Here is a 19684-nt window from a genome sequence, read left to right on the forward strand (position 1 = left end):
TCCCACTCATAAGGGAGCACAGGGGCCCCACAAAGCAGCAGTTTTGAGGAAATCTAGAAGGGTTGTACACATCCTGTAAGTCCCAGCAAACTCATGGCTGGTGTTGTGCGCATTAGTCATATGGGTGTAGGAAAATGGATGAGCAGTTAAAGATTCAGGCTGAGAGCACCGTGGGCTTTGGTCTGGTGCTAGGTGGGAGGAGGTGCCTGGCCAGCAGGGTCTCGGTGCAGGACTGGGAGTTGGATTTAGCTGTATAGATCAGATAAACAGAGGTTTCCTCTACTTTTATCCCTTGATGTTTTAGTAGTTAACAGTTTAAAATTTCATTGAGTTTTGTGGTTCAGTGTATTTTAGTTATTATTTAAATTGTTTTCTGCATCTCTCTGTTGCTCTCCTCAGCTCATGATGGGAGACAAAGCTCAGGTACTGAGGCTGAAAGCTATTTAGTCTGGTCCAGGTTCTCCTCTCATGTCCACCAGGATAAGATTAGTGGCTAATCTAAGTGTGAGCAAAGTCAAGACTGTTCTCTCTGCCCTTTCTGTCCAAAAGCAGCAAAGAAGGCCAGCAGCTCCCTGGGCTGCATGAGCAAGAGCACAGCCCACAGATCAAGGGAAGAGACTGCTCCTTCTACTCAGCACTTGATAGACCACATCCAGAATACTGTGTCAATTTTTGGGTGCTCCAATACTAGGAAGACATCAATAAACTGGAGAAATTTCAGTGGAGGGCCACTAGTATGGTCAGGGCTGAAGCACTTGCCTTGTGAGGAGAGGCTGAGAGAGCTGGGCCTCCTCAGCCTGGAGGAGAGACCATTTTGGTGAGACCTGACAGCAGCCCCTGGTACATACAGGGAGAGCACCCTCCATCAAGGATGGAGCCAGGCTCCTCACAGTGGTGCACAGTGGGAGGATGAGAGACAATGGGCATAAGTTGAAATGAAGAAGGTTCAGATTGAATATAGAGAGAACCTTTTTCACCCTGAGGACAGTCTGGGAAATAAACAGGCTGCCCAGAGATGCAGTGCAGTCCAAAGCAGGTTGAGGACAGAGTGCATTCCATCAATGGACTGAGAGACCTACAGGCTGACAGACAGGCATGTTGCTAAAGACTTGGACACCAGTAAAGTCCTTCATTCCACATATGTGCAGTGCCTTTACACGGAGGCAACTCGTCTCGGGTACAGCATCAAAATCTTTGAAAAGCCAGCTGTTTCCACTGTTCCTCTAATGCAGGGTAAATAAGCAAACACTGTTCAACTCCGTGTCTACACAGATATATTTCATGTCTGTGCAACTTCACTTAAGCTTCAGTAGAAGGGGAAAGGAAGGTACCATAAGCCATTTGTATATGATCACGTGCCTACAGCTGACATATGGCACATACATACTTCACATACATCGGTGGTTTTGTTGCTCCTTTTGCAGGTATTTCTCATCTGGTGCTTGCATGATAAATGACTTCTTTCCCAATGGAAACAAAGTCTTCTGACACAGACCTGAGTGCAAAGTAACACAAGCTTTGGGCCAGAAAATAGTTATACAATAAATAAAATGTTGCCTTCTGTTAATAAAAGGGTTGTTCCCCCACCTTAATTTAGTATAATTACATATCAGAAAATATAGATTAAGCTTTTAAAATTAGCCTGGTCCATAGGATGCTGGGAAGCAGGGATAATATTGTTCACTAGGACAACAACAGCAGAGTCTTTTGGTCTGATTTGTGGAGAGCATGGGCGACCAGGTTGGCCAGGGGACAGCTACAACCTCTGATGTCATTCTTACGGTCCCCAGCCACCTGACTTCCCTCCATGCTCATGTTATTACATTACTGGAAGCCAAGGTGCTTGGGTCTATTCAGCTCTCAGCAAGGAAAACGTTCCTCACCCCTGCTCTGAAGGAAACATCGTATTTCAAAAGTTTTCAGATAGCTCAGCATTTCCTTGTCAGAAGATGCTGAACTTAGATCACATCTTTGGTAACCAGTGCATTCATAGTGAGACTTAATAGAGACGGGGGTGCTGGGGCTCTACTGGTGGTCGCTGTGCTCCGTGAAGCTCTAAACAGCTTATTATACTACCTTGAAGTGCCAGACAGGGTATTTAATGTGGTCTGCATTTCAATGGCATTCTAGTTTCTGCATTGTATTTATAAAGTGGAAAATGAGCTACAGATGTAGAAACTGCTTACTTCAGAAAACTTAACCTGTGGCTTGCAGGAGTCAAGGGAGACCTGGAGTTAGAATAGAATGTCTCAATCACAAAGGAAAGCAATTTGGCTTGAAAAGCACAAGGTTAGAGCTGCCCCATGCCAGTCTGTGTTGTATTGGCAGTACAGAGCACACACAAACTCATCCTGGACAGCCATGTCTGGATGCAACATGTAGGTACCTGCCTCATAAATATTCTGGCTCTGCTAGGACTTTGGGCTGCCTACTCTTGGCCCTTTCTTAGACTTTATATATTTCAGAAGAGTCTTTAAAACATGGGTGGGTGAGGGAGCAGTGCTCTGGCAGTGGCGTTAGCAGGAGCTGTGTATTTTGGAATGCCTTCTCAGCCCAGGCCAAATAGTGAAACCGCTGAAACCCCAAACCAAGCTGACGACTTTTCATTTCTTGAGGAATTTCTGTCCCTGTCCCCAGCACCCTGGAAATGGCAGGACTCAGGAATGTAGGTGGTTTTTTTTTCAGTTAAGATTTCCAGGGACTTTTGCAGTGTTCTTTAGAAAAAGATTGTTCTGACACTTCAGTGCTTTGAAAGCTTTATTGGTGGACAGTGCGGGGAAAAGAGCAAATATTGGCATACGAATAATGTGTGAATTATAAAAATGGTAAATATAAATTGGGTTAAATATTTTTTCTTATCTCCAGCTGACTGTACTTTTGTCCTCTTTCCAGCTCAGCAGAACTTCTAGCCAGCTCAGATGTTTCCTCAGAGACCCATAAAAGCTCTACAGCCCAGAGCAAGCCACATAAAATAAGTAAAACCTCCCAGTGTGAAGTTCTGCCTCCCTCCCACTCAGCAATTAACTCTTGTTCCTCCCACTTACATCTAAGTTGGCTTCCCACACGCTGAATGCCAAGTTTTCTGCTACTCCTCTTTCACACCAACCTCAAGAGAAGGAGAAAGGATTTTCAACCATTCTGTCCTGGGGTTCTGCTGGGTTCTTCTCATCTCCAGGTCTCTCACTGGACAGCTGCAGTCTGTTACGGGCCTGTCTCAGTTTTGTTAGCTATTGAAGGACACACTAATCTCCTTGCTTTCAACCATTTCTCATATGGGAACATGACTTACCCATACCTGTATGCCTTCATCTCTCTTACTACCATCTGTGATACCAACTTAGAAAGAAACACTCTGGCTTGTAAAAGCAAAGTTCCAATGAAGGTCTTGGAATTTGGCAGCTCTTTTACCTTGTCACAGGAGCATGGAGAGGTCACATTACAAAAAAGCCCCATGGTTTCAGATAACTCCCACATCTCCCTGTGACACAACCCCAGCACTGTCCTAGCTTACATCCCTCCTTCTCTATCGATGGCAGACCTGCAAAAGGTCTCTTTGAACACACACATTAGTCTTCTTAATATTTTTTTTTGCCCTTTTTATTTTCTGGAGGATGAGAAGTCACTTCTACGCCCCATTTCCTTCTCCTGCAACTCTAGATTATAATTACTTACAGTCTGAGCCTGTTTTGTCAGAAACTCTGAAAGTACAGTGCAGTTTGTTTTAAAGACCATTTGCAAGAGCAAAATATCAAATGTTGGTAATGATGCCAACATTTATTATATGGAGTTCCCCCTGTAGCTAGTTCATATGAAGTATTTATCGTATAACACTGCAAAAAGGACATGACTGATTGACTGACTGTTTTCAGAATCAGCAAAGTCTCGTCTATAGCTGGCTTCCAGGCCCTCTACAGCTGGCTAGCTTCTGCTAGTTTCAGAGGGACAAACTGGATAAGCAAATACACGTGTCTGAATTTGGCCTATTTAAGCTCTATATAAAAAGCTGGAAGCTCTGGAAGACAAGTCTCAGCAAGCAAGATAGGTTCAGATATGGATGCACCATTCCTTGAGATGCTTTCTGGAGTTCAAGAACAGGTTAAGCTGTCCATGTCGACACAGCCACAACTGGAGCATCTGCACAGCTAGGGAGCCAAACGTAAACCTGGCACTGCTCTGTTGCCACCTCTGTCGTTATTCCAGATATTAAGATCCCCATTTCCTACCTAAGTAGAAGAATTGCAGTTCATTTGGGGTTTGACTGTCTCTGTCAAACCATGGTCTGCATGTTTGGTCATGTATTATTTCCCATCAGATCTACTCAGATGTTGAAGGAGAACTACTTCCCAGTTCAACATCATAAAACACTAAGAAACACAACAGCAGCCAAATAAACAATTCTCATAAAATAGGGAAATGCAGTGATAACATGCATATAAAGAGAGCTCCGTTTTCTGTGTGACTAGAACAGACTCCTAGAATCAGTTGGAAATGGGGGAATTGCCAAACAAACTCTTAAATGGCACCGTTTACTCTTCCTAAAATATTAAGTTTTCCATAGTCACTTCCAACCTTAAAAGTAATGAGCCTTACATGGAGGACAAGAGAGACATCTCTGCTGATACACTGTGTGGGTATATTGTCATGGCTGCTCTGCCCTCCTGGCAGCACACAGAGGCAGAAACTGCAATGTGACCCCAAACACAAGCATTTAGTTTATTGCTTCTGTAAACAGTTCTCCGATTTTATATACCGATTTATTATTCAAGATCACTAAATACTCTTCTCCTGAGGCTGACAACTGCAGTGAAACCGTAACTTGTCTCCAACCCAGTACTGAGGCAACCAACTACTGCTAATTAATGCTATTTTTTAATAGGAAACCTCAGGTTTCAGAAGGCAGATTTTGCATTTTCAGGAAGTTAAAAGGTTTCTATTACAATCTAGGGAAGGACGTGGGGATTAACCCATTGGTCTGGAGCCTCCAGCTCCAGTCTGTTTCCTTGCAGCTGTTAGCAGCTGGCTAACCCACACCCTGAGTAGCCAAATGATGGAGAAACCTGCAATTCTTGCTGTTAGTTGAGGCCTTGAAAAAGGTTTACACACCCATGTGTGTGAAATATGTGGATCCTGTACCAAAGTGGCTTTTTACAAATTTTTTTAGGCTCAGTGATGACAACAGAAACAAAAGGTGGTGGAAAAGACACAGGACTGACAACAAGGCTCCATACCAAGGAGATTTCCCTATAACAGGGCTTACTACACACTGCACAGATCTCCCAGGGACAGTGAAATTTGGAGAAACCCATGGCCAGATTTTGACCCACACTGATAGATCCCCAAGTTATCTATTTGAGTCCAGCCCTGTGAAGCATCAGGAGTCAGTGCAGATTCCAGAAGGTCCCTTTTATACTTCTGTAACTGCATAAAACAACATTAAGACAAGGATAGTATTTATCAGGGAATTTTCTTATACAGCAAAACTCCAGAGATGGCTTTATCGACAGCTGAACTGACCCCAAGCTGTCTGGGGTCACTGACAGTAGCAATGGACATCCAGCCTCTTGAGATGGCCACAGTAGGTGGACCAGTGACAAATTTCCAATTTTTTTCAGAATTTTCTGAGTTCTTGCAACCTGCATGCAGGTTTCACATGCACTATGTCGCTCTCCCACTGTTGACATTTAGCGTGTCTTTCTCTTGTCTAAGGAGGCCATTCTTTCCTCCTGCTGCTGGGATTCTAAAGCAGGCCCAATAACCTTGCAAAGTCTGCAGAAGTGTGTTATGGTGGGTCTTCAGCATGACAGCAAGCCCATGCCCTCACTCTGTCCTGGGACACAAACTCGATCATGGGCAAAATGTAGAAGCATCATAAGTCTCCTAATACCTACTTATTCCCCTTGTTAGAAACATTAGCATATCACTAAGACTCACTAGGAATTTGCTATATAGCAACGTGTTGTACATCCACTATATGCTTCAATGCCATGTATTTTTCTCCTCAAATGCAACTCAAACCATCCTTACAAAGCTTTTGTTCTCTGTATCCTATAAGATGGCTCTTTGAAGCATCCCTGTTTTCAGTCCAGGTTAATTGAACATGATGTGATATATTGATTGATGTATACAATATTATAATACACTCCAGATATACACAAGAATTCACTAACTGTGCAACACGTTTTTTCTTGTTTCTGAACCTTTGGACTTCTAAAGAAAAACATTCCAAGCAGATTTCTCAACACATATGATTTCAGAATAATTTTCAAATGAAAGTTTCAAAAGGAAGAAACCAAAGGAGATTTTTCTGGAACAAAAGATATTAAAGCACATTTCTAGCACTACAGCTGAAAATCCAGAAAAAATAGTGTTACCTTAAAACATAAAATGAGAGCTGCAGCAGCAGTGAAGGTAACTGGGAAGAGGCTGGTCATTTATAAGAAGCTCCAACCTAACTTAGACCATTTTTGTGCAAAAGCAAGTGGCAAAGCTGGGAATCACCAGTTTTCCCACCACAGGAAGATTCCCCATCACCTTGAAAGTTATGCTGTTTGTTGAAAAGATCAGTTTTGAGCCTTTGTAGACTGAGGACTAGTAGAGTATCTGGGAGGAAAGGCGATAGGCTGCAGCATGGCCATGGACACTGTGAAGGAGCCCAGGCTGATGCAGTACAGTGGACAAGCTTATCAGTGCAATTTTGAAAGGTAAACATTCAGAGCAGGATAGAACCAAAAGATAACAGTAGAGGTAAAAAAACCCCATAGTGCTACTTGGAATTAATGGGTGAGTCCTCACTCTGGTTAGTTACTTCTCAGTTTTGTTTAGGTTACTTTGCCTAAAGCCAGTGTTGACAATACTCTTCATTTTGTAATTCTTGGTTTTCCTCACATTCAGGGAGAGGAAACGGTAACATAGTCACAGCTTGGAACCGTTTTCTTTTGTTTGTTCACTGCTGATTAGCAGCATAAGCTAAACACGACCTCAGCTGACTTCTATTTACATTGCTGTTTTGGTAGAGAAGACAAAAATACATAGTGTATTCGCTCTTTGCAGCTTCTCATCTGTCTGTTCATGCCTTTAGGCAGCTCCGCCTGTATGGGTCACCATGTCACACAGGTTTGGGCTCTCACCCTGTCCTTCCCTGGGGGCCAGGACTCCCAGCATCTGCCCAAGGAGGTCTGGCGGGATGAGGGGTTCAGCTCTGCAGTTGGCCTCTGCCTTTCTCAAGGCTGTCCCAACCAAAAAGCAGGGCAGCCAGGATGCTCTGAGGAGCCATTTGGAGCAGCACCTTCCCTCCTCTCCACAGCTGATGTATGAATACTGACCTTCGAAGATTGGCCAAAATGATCCTCATCAGTGTGATGGCACATGTAACCTAGAAGGAGGAGGTGACTCACTAGTGCCTGAGTCCAGCCCATGAGCTCGCCACAAGCAAGAAACACAACGCCAGCACTCCTGCTCAGTAGGGACACCCATGGGCAGCATAAGAAGGGCTCAGACAGGAGAAGTTTTGCAGCCTGGGCCAGGCACAACAGGGGCTAGCACGAAGACAGAGATGCCGGGTGAGCTAGAGGAGTGGGGAAGCTTCAGTCCCAGGTTCTCTCCTGTATTTTATTGCCTCCATTTCATTTCCTCATGATGCTACTGACCAGAGAGAAGGGGGGAAAGCTGCTACTGGTGTTTTAGGAGGACTTACGAGAGCTGTGGCATTAACATATCCTCTGTTTATGGCAGGAGAGAAATGTGTGGACAAGGCAGGTTAAACATCTGCTAGAAGACATGGAGTGGGACAAGACAGATGATGTTCATGGGTGCCAGGGAGGAATACCAACCTCTAGACTATACTTTCAGGATACAATCAGTGCTTCAGTCAGCTCCAAGAAAGAATCTCCAGTTACAGAGGGGAGAAGGTCAATGAAGGGAACAAATGGAGGTTAGCAATGGAGAATCAGTAAAAGCTTATGGGGATTTTATTAGCAGTTTAAATAAACACAGCCCATATTTTTAATGGATGAAAAGGATCTGTAGCTCACAGAACAAAGACCTTCAGAAAGATGACGTGTGGAAAGCAATTAGGTAGCAAGAAACACAATTGCAATTACATTCAAGAGGAGTTTGAAAGCCTCCTGGAAATAGTCTGTAAAATGTAAATGTAAAAATACTCCTACTGTGAGATAAAACTGGTTCTTGCTGCCCACAGCACTCTCGGGAAAATCACAGTGCCTTAATTTTAGGAAAAGTATCTCCTGAGAAAGCGCAGCAGAAGCACATTGTGTATTTGCACTCTGTCTGTATCTACTTACAACCTTCCAAAGCTTTAGACATAACAGATGGCAAGTTTTGCCTTGTGAAGGATGGACTCCTTCCTAGAGATTCTCTCTGAGACCTGGGAATGGAGTTTGCTGCTCCTGAACAAAAACTGTGCTCTCATTAAAACAATTTTCTTGCTATGTGTGTGCAACGCTGAATGTACATGTCATCTGCACTCCTGTCACGCATCCCCTGCTGTAGGGGCCTGCTGCAAGGCCTGGCCAAATAGCATCTCCTGCCATCTAGAGGCTTTTTGCATAAACATGAGGGTATCGCCAACGTTCATGTGTGACTTGATCCTCAGATGCAGCTGTGAGCTGCACAAGTCACATTTGGAAAGCATGTGCAGGAACTACTCACAAGAAGAAACCAAGGTCAGAAATTCTTCATGGGAGTCAAGGAGACTATGCTCCTTCTCTCGCTTGCCCTCACAGCCTCCCTCACTTCCTCACAAAGGGTCATGCTTTTATCTGGGTGCCAGCTTGAAACTTCCATTTAGGGAAAAGAAAAAAAGAAGAAAAGAGGCATTTTTTTAAAATGAAGGTGTTTATTTCCAAAAAGTTGATCCTTCACCTGTATTCAGCACCAGTGAGGCCACAGCTAGCGTACTCTGTGTTCAGTTCTGGGCTCTCCAGTACAAGAGAGATATGTACATAAAGAAAAAGTCCAGTAAGGGTCACAAAGATGATGGGCTGAAACATCTCTAATATAAGGAAAGGCTGATAGAGCTGGGACTTTTCAGCCTGAAGAAGAGAAGACTGAAAAGGGATCTTATCTCTGATGCAGGGAGTAAAGAAGATGGAACCAGGCTCTTGGTGTCCAGTGACAGGAGAGAAGTCAATGGGCACAAACTGAAATACAGGAAATCTCATCTAAACAAAAGAGAAAAAAATTATTGTGGTATGGTGGTTAAACACTGGCCCAGGTTGCCAGAAAGACTGTGGAGTTTCCATCCTGGGAGGTATTTAAAACACGAGAGGACATGGTCCTGAGTAACCTGCTGTAGCTGACCCTGTTTTCAGCAGAGAGGATTGGACTAGGTGATCCTCAGAGGTCCCTTCCCATCTCAGCCATTCTGTGCATCTATGATCATTTTTGTCCAATAAATAAATAAATCCACTGTGAAAATTTCCTGGAGTTTTGCACTTTGCTTCTGTGAAATTTTGGTTCTGGTTTTGTCTGGCTGCATGATGCAGTGATTGATGTTACTCACAGACTTGTATGCTTCTTCAGGTTGGAACAACCTTTGGAAGTCAGGTCCAACACACTGCTCAAAGCAAGGCCCACATCAAAGCTAGATCAGGGTACTCGTGTCCTTCCCCAGGCCAGTTATGAGCGCTTTCAGGGATGGAGTTTTCCACACCTCTCTGGGCTGCTGTCCCTGTGCTTGATCACCCCCATGATAAAAACGTTTTCTTGATATTTCATTGGAATTTCCTGTGTGGCACTTTGTGTCCATTGCCCTTCATCTTTTCACTGTGTGTGTCTCAGAAAAGTGTGGTTCTGTCTTCTTTACGATCCCATCAGGCTGTTGAAGGTATCAGTCAGATCCACCACTGCAGGCCAAGCCTTCCCTCCCCGAGGCTGAAGAAACTGAGCGCTCGAGTCCTCGTACATCCTGTGCACCAGTCTCCTAACCACTGTGGTCACCCTCTCCTTGATCCACTCCAGCTTGCCTTGTACTTGCCAATAGCGCTCCACGTGCAGGCTCACCTGCGATGAAGTGCGAAGTACGTCACTGAGCCCACTGACTGTGCCCTTCCTGACGCAGCTCAGCCTGTGGCTGACCTTCATTGCTGCAGGCATGCGCTTCCTCGGCACCTGCCATGTGGAGGTTCCCCCAGCTCTTCTTCTGCTGGTCAGGTTGCGTTTGGAGCTGGGTGACACAACTGGCACTGAGGAGTTACGGCAGCTGTTAGCACCCCAGGACCCGGCCCCCAGGCTGCTGCCTTTGACATGACTTCCCAATGCTGACACCATGATTATCACACTCAGCTATGATTCTGGCCTTACGCTGCTCTGGGTGCTCATTCCCACCAGGGCCACACTTTTCACTGACTTTGTGGCGCAGCTGGCAGGGTGATGTGGCACAAGTCCTGCGGGAGTGCTTCCTGCTTCATGTGACATAGAAGCATGATGAGAATAGGAGCAGCAGTACAAGGCATGGCTTTGTTTTCAAATGTTACCAGCTAAGGGCCCTCAGGCAGACTGGCTGCTCTCCAGGGGTGGGAGTTTTTAGACATCATGGATGTCAGCTTCGCCTTAGGAAGGAGAACCGGGCTGCTGCAGCATTTACCTCATTCCCTTCTGCATTTACCTCATTCTCTTCTGCTGGAGGGAGGCAGCTCTTCACACGAGTAACATCTGCCTGGTGAGAAAAAAGGACATCGGTTTTGGGGACAGAAACCATATAGCTTCTTGTAGGGAGGAACCACAAGAAGCATTTCACATTGTTCAGTGGGTTGGGTTACCTCCCGCAAAGGCCTTCAATTATCTTTCCAAGCAACACCCAGTGCTTCCTTCATCACCAAAGAGCTCTTCTGTTCGCATCCTGGGTCCACATGCTGGGCTTTGGCTGCCCCCGCGAGCCCTTGGCATTTCTCACATGCTGGCAATTGTTCCTGCTGCCTTTGAGGCAGAAATCCCAGTTCTCACAAAAATATGGTACAGTGATCAGAGATTAGCATCTGGAACTGACCAGGGCCAGACAATGCTTCAAGCGACTTCTTCGTCTGTCTTTTCCTCCCCACCCCTTCCCCTGTTGTGTTTTTCTCCCTTTCTTTTTCAGCTCTGTACAATTCCCCACCAGGCAGGACCCTGGCATCCCTCCGCCCCGGAGAGGCTTGGACCAGAAGCAATGCAGGCACAAGCTGTGTGGATTGTCCCTCTGTGGGGATCCGCCCTCTCCTCCGTACCATTCCCTCAAGGATCGCTCCAACAAGAAAGGAGGGTTGGTGCAACACCCCTCAGTGTCTGAACGGACACAGCATTCTCCAAGCTGGCACCAGGGGCTTGCCAGATGAAGATGTGGCTTTGCCAGCTAGGGGGGCATGGGAGGAGAGCTGACAGGGGGAAAGACCCGTCCCTCTCCCATTAGCACCATGCAGAGCCACATGATGTCCCCTGGTACACAGCACAGTCACAAAGCTGTACAGCTATTTCAGTGAAGATGGGGTTTACCTCCAAGCAGGCACGCTGCTTCTCCTGTGGTGGCACAGCAGGACCACTGTGTCATAGGGACAGCAGGGAAAGGGGGGAGGAAAGGGGAGGGTAGCCCATTGGTCAGGGCACTGCCAGGGCCTTGGAGAGAGGATCTCGATGGGAATAGCTTTCCTGACCCACAAGGCCTTAGTTCCCTCTTTAATCCCACCACTCTTAGATAAACAAAGAGCTAAAATAGTATCATCTCTTCAATGAACCACCTATTACCATGATAATGTGTTATCCTGCGCATGGGGCAAAGGACGCAAACGTGTCAATCAGATCACCTCAGACAGCACAGAGGACTTGCCCAGACCAAGCGAAGGGAACAGACTGCACAACATTGTATTTCATCTGTTCCCCTGTTGTATCCTACTCCTGACTCTGCCCTGGCTCTATTTAGCCCAGCGAAGATTTACACTGGAGGAGAACAATGTGCAGTGTCCTCCACCTCTGCCCCCAGCACCCCCTAGTTGAGGCTGCAGAAAAAATGATGTCCTCCGCTCTTCACCCATGGTGACATCCTTGAATGGCACTGTCCCACCCCAAGGGTATTTCCAGCAGGGAACGAAGGAACCACGTCTCTGCAGATGAACAAATCAAAACCCACCTGTGGTGTCTGAAGGTGAAAATGCATAATGCATTGGCTGTGGAGAAGGAACACCCACCTTTAAGCAGTAGGCTAAACCATGACTGGTGAAACCAGGCCGTGCTTTACAGCGTCAGTGGCACAAGTTCCACTCACGTGTGTTAAATACTGAGCTCTGGACCAAGGCGTGTCTTCGATTCAATAAAATAAAAAAACCCATTTTATTATTGGATGCCTCCTCTAGAATCATAAAAAGTCACTGAATAATTCAGGTTGGAATGGATCTCTGGAATGCTCACATTCAATCTGTTGTTCACAAGGATTCCCAAGTCCTCTCATGCAAAGGTGCTCTCTGGACAGTCACCCCAGCCTGAATTGCTGCCAGGGGCTATTCCATCCCATGTGTGGGACTTCTCACCCCTTTGCTGAACTGCACGAGGTTCCTGACAGCTCATTTCTCCTGCCTATAAAAGTTCCTCTGATGAGCAGCTCTGCCCTCCGGCACGTCAACCACTCCCCAGCCCCCATTTAGTATCAGCCACAAGTTTGCTGATGGTGCACTCTATCCATGCACTCAATCCCATCGTCCAAGCCGTTAGATAGTATTGGCCCCAGTACTGGCCCCTGGGGTGGCTTGTAACCAGCTGTCATTTGGACTTTGCACTGTTTTTGATCACAACCATTTGAGCCTCACGACACAGCTGATTTTGCATCCACCTTCAAGTCCAGCCATCCAAGCCATATCCCACCAGTTTCGCTACTGATTTCACTAGTGGGAGAACACACCAAGAGACTTAACTCAAGGCAAAGTCAATGATATCCACTTTTCTCCCCTGGTGTACAGAGCCATCCATCTCAACAAAGAATGTGATCAGGCTGGTCAGGCATGATTTGCCCTTGTTAATTCCACTCTACCTGCTAACCACCTTCAAAAGGGAACAACACACTCACATACTTCCAAACCCTTAGAAAAAGTCGATACCTGCTCCTTTCCCAAGGAAGACTTTTTGAAAGCTAGCAATTAATCACTTTGTCAATTTACTTGACACAGATGACCAGAAAGGATGAAATAGAAATGGCACCATGTATCATAGGTTTATTAGGGAAAAAAGTTATACTTCGAGACCATATATTTGGCACTGTACTGAAGCAAAAGTATGTGAGAACAATTAAAATGTTAAAAACCAAATTACCATGAAAAATAAAATGCTCTTTTAATCACTTTAGTTCCTTTTTTTGTCCCCAGACAATTAACAATAACTACAGGAAGCAACTGAAAAGGTATTAGACCTGTACTACACGTGAGCTGGAATGAGAGTGAGAGGATGGAGCAGAGACTGGATCTGTCCCCCAGGTATACTGCTACTCTTCCAGGCCGTCAGAATGGGGGAGTCTTACTAACAGGCGCAAAGGCTGTTGAGATGTTACCATGGAACAGTAAGACCACGAAAATTACTAAGTAAATATTAACGCTAGATTGCCCAGAAGGACTACTAAAATCCTATGTTATCGTAAGCTTCCAAAAAAGGTTGCTAAAAATTATCATCATGCCTTTCACCCATGTCAGCTTTTGCTTTCTGGTCTGGATAGAAGACATTTCGGTAGTATTTTAGAGGAAGTGTATCCCGATTTGTCTTCAGGACGGATCAAAGTCAAATGAGTTTCCTACTAGCTGACTCTTTGCATTGGTGGCTTGGGTTTCTTTTTGGAGGGAAAATAAGTTAAAAGCAGTTTCTAATTTGCAAGTTACTTATCCCATGCCTCCACACAGTGAAGTGAAAGATACTGACAAGGAATAAATAACATACCAAATAAGATGTAATGGATTGAAGAAAAGCTCCACTAAAACTTTTAACTAGTAAAGGATAGAAAGTTTAACTGATGCTGATAAACTGCTGAATATGTGTTTTTGCTGGACTTCACAGTGCCACTCTAACATGGATAGAGGGGAAAATTCCCATTGAACGTCCAGTCCAAAGGCTGTCAAGGAAGTGGGACACAGGTCTTTGATCAACAATTCAAATGTTAGACCAACAGTACTCACAAGAAGAATACAGCTCTTTCCTTGGTTAATATATTGTGCATAGCAATATCTCAAAGAATTAACAGCACCTTTTACATAAAAATTCCAAACATATTTATCTAGTGAACAAGAAAATCTCAGCATCCCTAAGCAGTACTTCTGCAGATGTACAGTACTGTATTTATATAGATATAGATATATATATCTCAAAGTGAATTTACACTGTGACCTGGTGATGAGTCCAGCAGTGGGTGAACCCACAGGGGAAGTCTTCAGGAGAGTATATTGCCTTTGTGGGCGGCCAGTTACACGGCACAATTGCATAGGGGAGCCCCGGCAGGCAGCAAAGGGCAGTTTAGTATCCCATTAAGCAAGCACAGCATGCTTAGGTCATTCCTGCAAGATATAAGAAACTTCCAAATTTTCATGGCTAGTAACAGTTCTAGTTTTCACAGGTTGTACACACTGCAACTGCCTCTCTGTGCCTTAAAGACCCAGAGGAGGAAGGTAGGACACCAAACTTATACCCTGTCCCTGCTTCCAAGCAGAAATCAAGCAGCACCACAGATCTAGGCTGGTAAAGGAACCATGTTTGGCTTCATGAGGGTTTCTTGAGCAGCTGGTTTCCACTGGTTTGCCTCATTTTTTATTTTCTTTTCCAAATCAGTTGCTCACAGTCCTCTGGTAGGAATCATTTGAAAAGCACGGTCTGCCTAAGACAGGAAAGCAGACTGCTACCATTTCCCTGGGATGGGCACGCCGCACTCATACCAGCCCACGTAGTAGTAGGGTGTTGTGTATCCAATGCGCCCAAATGATACAGGCTCCTGACGGTACTGGCGGTAATATCCTGTTGGGAGAAAAACATCCGTTTGCATTTCAAAACAAAGACCTAGTAATTTAACAAAAGTAACAAATGCAGCAAGAGTCAATCCCACAGCCCAAATGAAAACTTAGAAGCTGTCTGGTAGGGAGCTCTTTCAAAAAGGTATTTGCTAGCCCTGGTATTTGGCCTAGATCTTTCCTGAATGATTTACTACTGGTTCTTTATATTTCTTATAGTTTTCCTTGGGTTTACTGTTCAAAATCTCTTGAACTATTCTGTAATGTTGTGGTCTGCCAGAGCGCTTCTGCATTTCCCTCCAAAAGGTGGGTATATTTCAGCTGTGTTTATGAAGTTTGTACGTCAGTTTAAATATACAGATGACTCCGGAGCAAAAATTGTATTATAGGGCTCAAGAGACTATCAACAAAAAACAGCTTTGCACAAAACAAAAAGGTATCATTTCATGCAGTAAATATGGAGTTATGCCTTTCTCCCCCTTTTTCTTCATCTGCAGAAAGAATGTGACTGCTTAAAGCATTAGGAGAGGTGCAGCATTCTTCTCTGCATAGCTCGTGCATTGGAATATCTGAAACGCTCACGTCTTATGCCAAGAATACAATTTCTGTGTGCTCTCTATCTCTGTCTCCTAGACCTAGTAATACACATCTGGATTAATCATCCCTCTTTTGAACTGAGAAATGCAGTGCTTCCCAGTGATGTATAAATATTAGTGACTATTTCAGTTTCTTCCTGGTAATGCCACCATGAAATGAATATCCACAAATAATTTGACCTAGAAACCTTTAAAGCTAACTGAATTATTTAAATCAATAGACTTATTGAAAAGATTGGCTGACTTTCATGATTGGGTTCATTTTGCGAAGCAAGCTGTCCCCCTCTTGGCTTATGTGAGCTGAGGAGTTTACTCAAAGGAACTCCTTCAAGGTGAAAATTTTTACTCAGAGGGCGATATTGACCAGGCCAGAATAAAAGTCCTGCAGTCTGACCTTACATCACTAGACATACTCCTATGTGTTTTTCATTGAATGAACTGGTCAGAAACTGTCTGCAAAAGCCATATGTGCAAAGATGTAGCTGGACCTTTGTGGCATGTGGAAGAGTTTTTGCACCTTGATTCAATGAGGCAGCTCTTATAATGAAGAGAAAGGTTTCATAAACCTATACAATTTTTTTCTTTCTGTTTTTTACATTTTGTTCCTGTAATTTATTTGTATTATATGCCCCTCTCTTTCATTCTGTTGTCTTCTCTCTATCAACACCCACAAGCCCTTCTGGGACTTTCATAACCTGTTCAGCTAGGCCTGAGTACAACATCACCTCATTGCCTACTGCATCAGCCGGACACCTCAGAGAGCTGCCAGCAGCTGGGACAACGAGCCCCAGTCTGCGCTCCGCTCCCTACCCCTTAATCCTACAGCTGGGTTGACAGGCACCTGGCCAGCATCCCGCTCCCCCACTGCCATACCCTGCCGTACCTCGGATAGTGGGCAGGGCTTCAATGTACGACTGAGGTCCTGTTCTTCCATCCAGGTGTGAATCCACAAACTGACAGTGGTCCTCGCCCCTTCCCCAGCTATCCCCAATGCTGTAGAAGGTGTCTGAAGAGCGATACAGACAGATTATGTGACTCAGTATTACTTTTGTTTGGGATGCACTTTAACACCAAGAAAATAGATGTGGGAGAAAGCAGAAGAAATATTACATTGACAAACACAGTGTTTATTACCAATTAACAAACTGTGGCTGGAAAGAGGGAGAATGCTACCTTGGCAGTATGGAAGGACAAATTATGGAAAACAGAAATGGGTTACAGCTCCGTAAACAAAAATCCCCATTTTGCAAGTCCATGGGCACTGCACTGCAGGTGACAGGCGGAGGGACTTCCAACTACACCAGTCATTTCAGTATGTCATGAGAAAGTAAGAAATGCTCTGATTGTCAATACCATTAGTTTGATTGCAGTCTCAAATGAAAACTAAAAACTGTGGAGCTCTCCTTCTCTAACAGAGAAGGTCAGTCCTTGTTTGTTTCTTATTGCATATTCAAACACTATCTTTAAACTATACCAATGCACTGCAATAAGAATTAACAAATCAGCATAATCTGAAAAGCCATTGAGATAATCCCAGTACCACAGATCAACAATATGGAAAATTTTGTTCACTATCTCTCAGCAAATACATCTATATATGAGCTGCTGTTAACTCTTAGGAGTAGTGCTCACCCAGCCGCTGTAATACCAGCCTTCCTTTCACTGTTCCCCACTTCAGCCCACCCTAGGGATCCCTAGGGTGTATTGCTCTGTCTGACCATGCATAGCTGGGGCTCACCAACCTTTGGAGCAAGTGTAGGACTTCCCACAGAGACGTGTGGGGAGCAGCACTCTGTTATCACAGTACAAAGCACACTGCTTTCTCAGGATACAAGCACACCCAGGCTTTTCCAGGGAAACTTCCTCCTGTTCTCTGTCTAAAGAGTTCTGCTTGAAAGCTAATGCCCAGGGTGTGAGCATAACACAAAAGCAGGGCAGCTCAGCTATCACATCAGACTTTCTCGAGAGGACTCCCAGATAGCTGTCACACAATTCTTCCACAGATGAGGTGAAGAAAGCAAGAAGATGGAGATCACAAATAATCATATATCAGGAAATGAATCTTGGTGCCTACCTTTCAAGTCATCACTGAGGTAAATCTTGTACCTTAAGGAGTTGCAAAGAACCACTCCTACAAACTTGCGGTACCAAGTCCGTTTCACATACTGCTTGCCACTGCAGTCTGAATAGGTGGGGTCGTATTTAAAAGTGAATGGGATCCAGATAGGCTCACCACCTTGAAGGAAAAAAATAAATCAGCATTAAGGACAGACTTCAGCATTTCAGTCTAGAGTTCTGCTGAGGTTAACATCTGAAAATATGTTTTAAAAGATGTGCTGCAGCAGATTAATGCCTGACTTTTTGACATCTGGAAATACTAATTCAAGCACAAATACAAAATAAAAATTAAAAAACAAGGGACTTGATTAAATCCCTTCTAGGCAGTAGACAATAACTGTAAAGATGATTTTTAAATTATGATTTCATGTACTGAACCCCAGTTTTAAGTAAACAATCTCACTGGTTTTAGTAAGACATCTTCTCTAGCTAGTGACTCAGTTTCTTTTCTCAACAGAGCCTGATCTTAAGTCTGACAGTGACACCACCTAAATACCATCACTTGCATTTTAACACTAAGCACAATACTTAACTCTTTTGCTAAAGAATAGATGTTAAGAATTCTGTGGTGACTAACAGCCTGTAACATGAAGTGAAGTCTATCCTTGCTATTTGGTTAAAAAGATCAAATAAGAAATGTACTTTTCTGTTCTGTTTTCCCACATCGCATCAAACCAGACAGAGTTTCCAATTGAGACCTTTCCTGGGGAACTCCATCCAGAGCACTACTGCAGAGGAAACTGTTTAATTGTATTGCAAAAGACTAAATGTTCCTACTGGCTTACCTAAATGTTTGCTTTATACTAACCAGGACAATATAATTCCTCTTGAAATTGCTGTTGTAGTAATGCACACAGAATCACGCAAAAAGCTTCCAGTGTGGTAACTGGTGTTTTCCTCTCTAGCTACAGCACAAAGCCCTGTTTTTACTGCGCTCTTTTGAGGTGGTTTACAAACAAGATTGAAAGTTTTTTCTGTTAGTCATTTTTCCTTCCTCTCACTAGGGACATGGACCAAATCCTACAAACACTTGCACATGAGAAGCAGTCACTTAGCAGCACTCCTCAAAACTCCACCAGTATGGACACAAATGTAACCAGGCTGACTTTACGCAATTAGTCACATGGTGAAAGGATTGTAGGATTTTGGCCATTGTTATCTCTTTAGAATAAAACAATAAACTACCTGTGTCTTGAATGCAGTTTTACTGCTGTGCATAGTCTGCTTTTGTCCATCACTTTTGCCCACCTCCAAAAGTCCTGAAGGAAAAACTTAGCATGTCCTGTAAGAGGACATGCTGGATGTTCAGAAGCTTTTCATTTCCACAAGTTCCCAGAGCTCTGCCACCTCTCCTTGGTCTATCCTATCGCTGCTACTGCAGCCACACAAAAATAGTTTATTTTTGTCTATTCAAAGCAGAAACTACAAGCGCAAAAGCTATCACCTTCCAACACCTCCTTTCCATGAACAGACCCACAAAATAACTGACAGCAGAAAACCTGAAGGTGACCGGGGACACGGGAAGGCCACCACCCTGAGAGGCCTCCCACAGTGACTGCCAGAGACACAGTGTGCTCTGCAGTATCTGCATCACCAGAGACATCTGAGGGGACACGGAAAAAAGACTAACAAGCATAATAAACACAGAAGGGAGGGACATACTGGACGCTGTTTTCATGAACCATGTAGTCAAAAAGCTCCAGAACCAATGATTTGAACTGCTTAGGAAAGCTGACAGAGAGTAATAACCATGAGGTCTTTTTTCCTGCATCTCTTTCAAGAGCACGTACTGCCTGGGGTTGCCCTACCAATGTACATGTCAGCAAGGTTGGTCCCAGCACCAGGAAATCAGCTCTTCTGGTTAGGGGCTGAACTGGTTTATTGCAAATTTGGAAATGCAAAGCAAGCTCAACAGCTTCATGGCATATCATTCAGGTCAATAACAAGTCGTTGATTTTTTTTAGTATTTATAAAGGCGATCATCAATACAGATGAGCTAGAGACAGG

General features: G+C 44.3%; 1 protein-coding gene across 1 annotated transcript in view; it reads right to left on the reverse strand.

The window, feature by feature from the left end:
* Positions 1–13178: 13178 nt before the first annotated feature.
* Positions 13179–19684, reverse strand: part of FNDC1 (fibronectin type III domain containing 1) — a 77505-nt gene continuing 70999 nt past the window's right edge. The window contains exons 18-20 of the mRNA XM_080390599.1: positions 17634–17795; positions 16443–16565; positions 13179–14970 (exon numbers count right to left, since the gene is read on the reverse strand). Of these exons, the coding sequence (XP_080246725.1) occupies positions 14855–14970; positions 16443–16565; positions 17634–17795 (401 nt within the window). The 3' untranslated portion in view covers positions 13179–14854. The remainder of the gene's footprint in view (positions 14971–16442; positions 16566–17633; positions 17796–19684) is intronic.

Source organism: Falco punctatus (genome assembly GCF_963210335.1).
Source record: "Falco punctatus genome assembly, chromosome: 5".
NCBI classification, from domain to species: Eukaryota; Metazoa; Chordata; class Aves; order Falconiformes; family Falconidae; genus Falco; species Falco punctatus.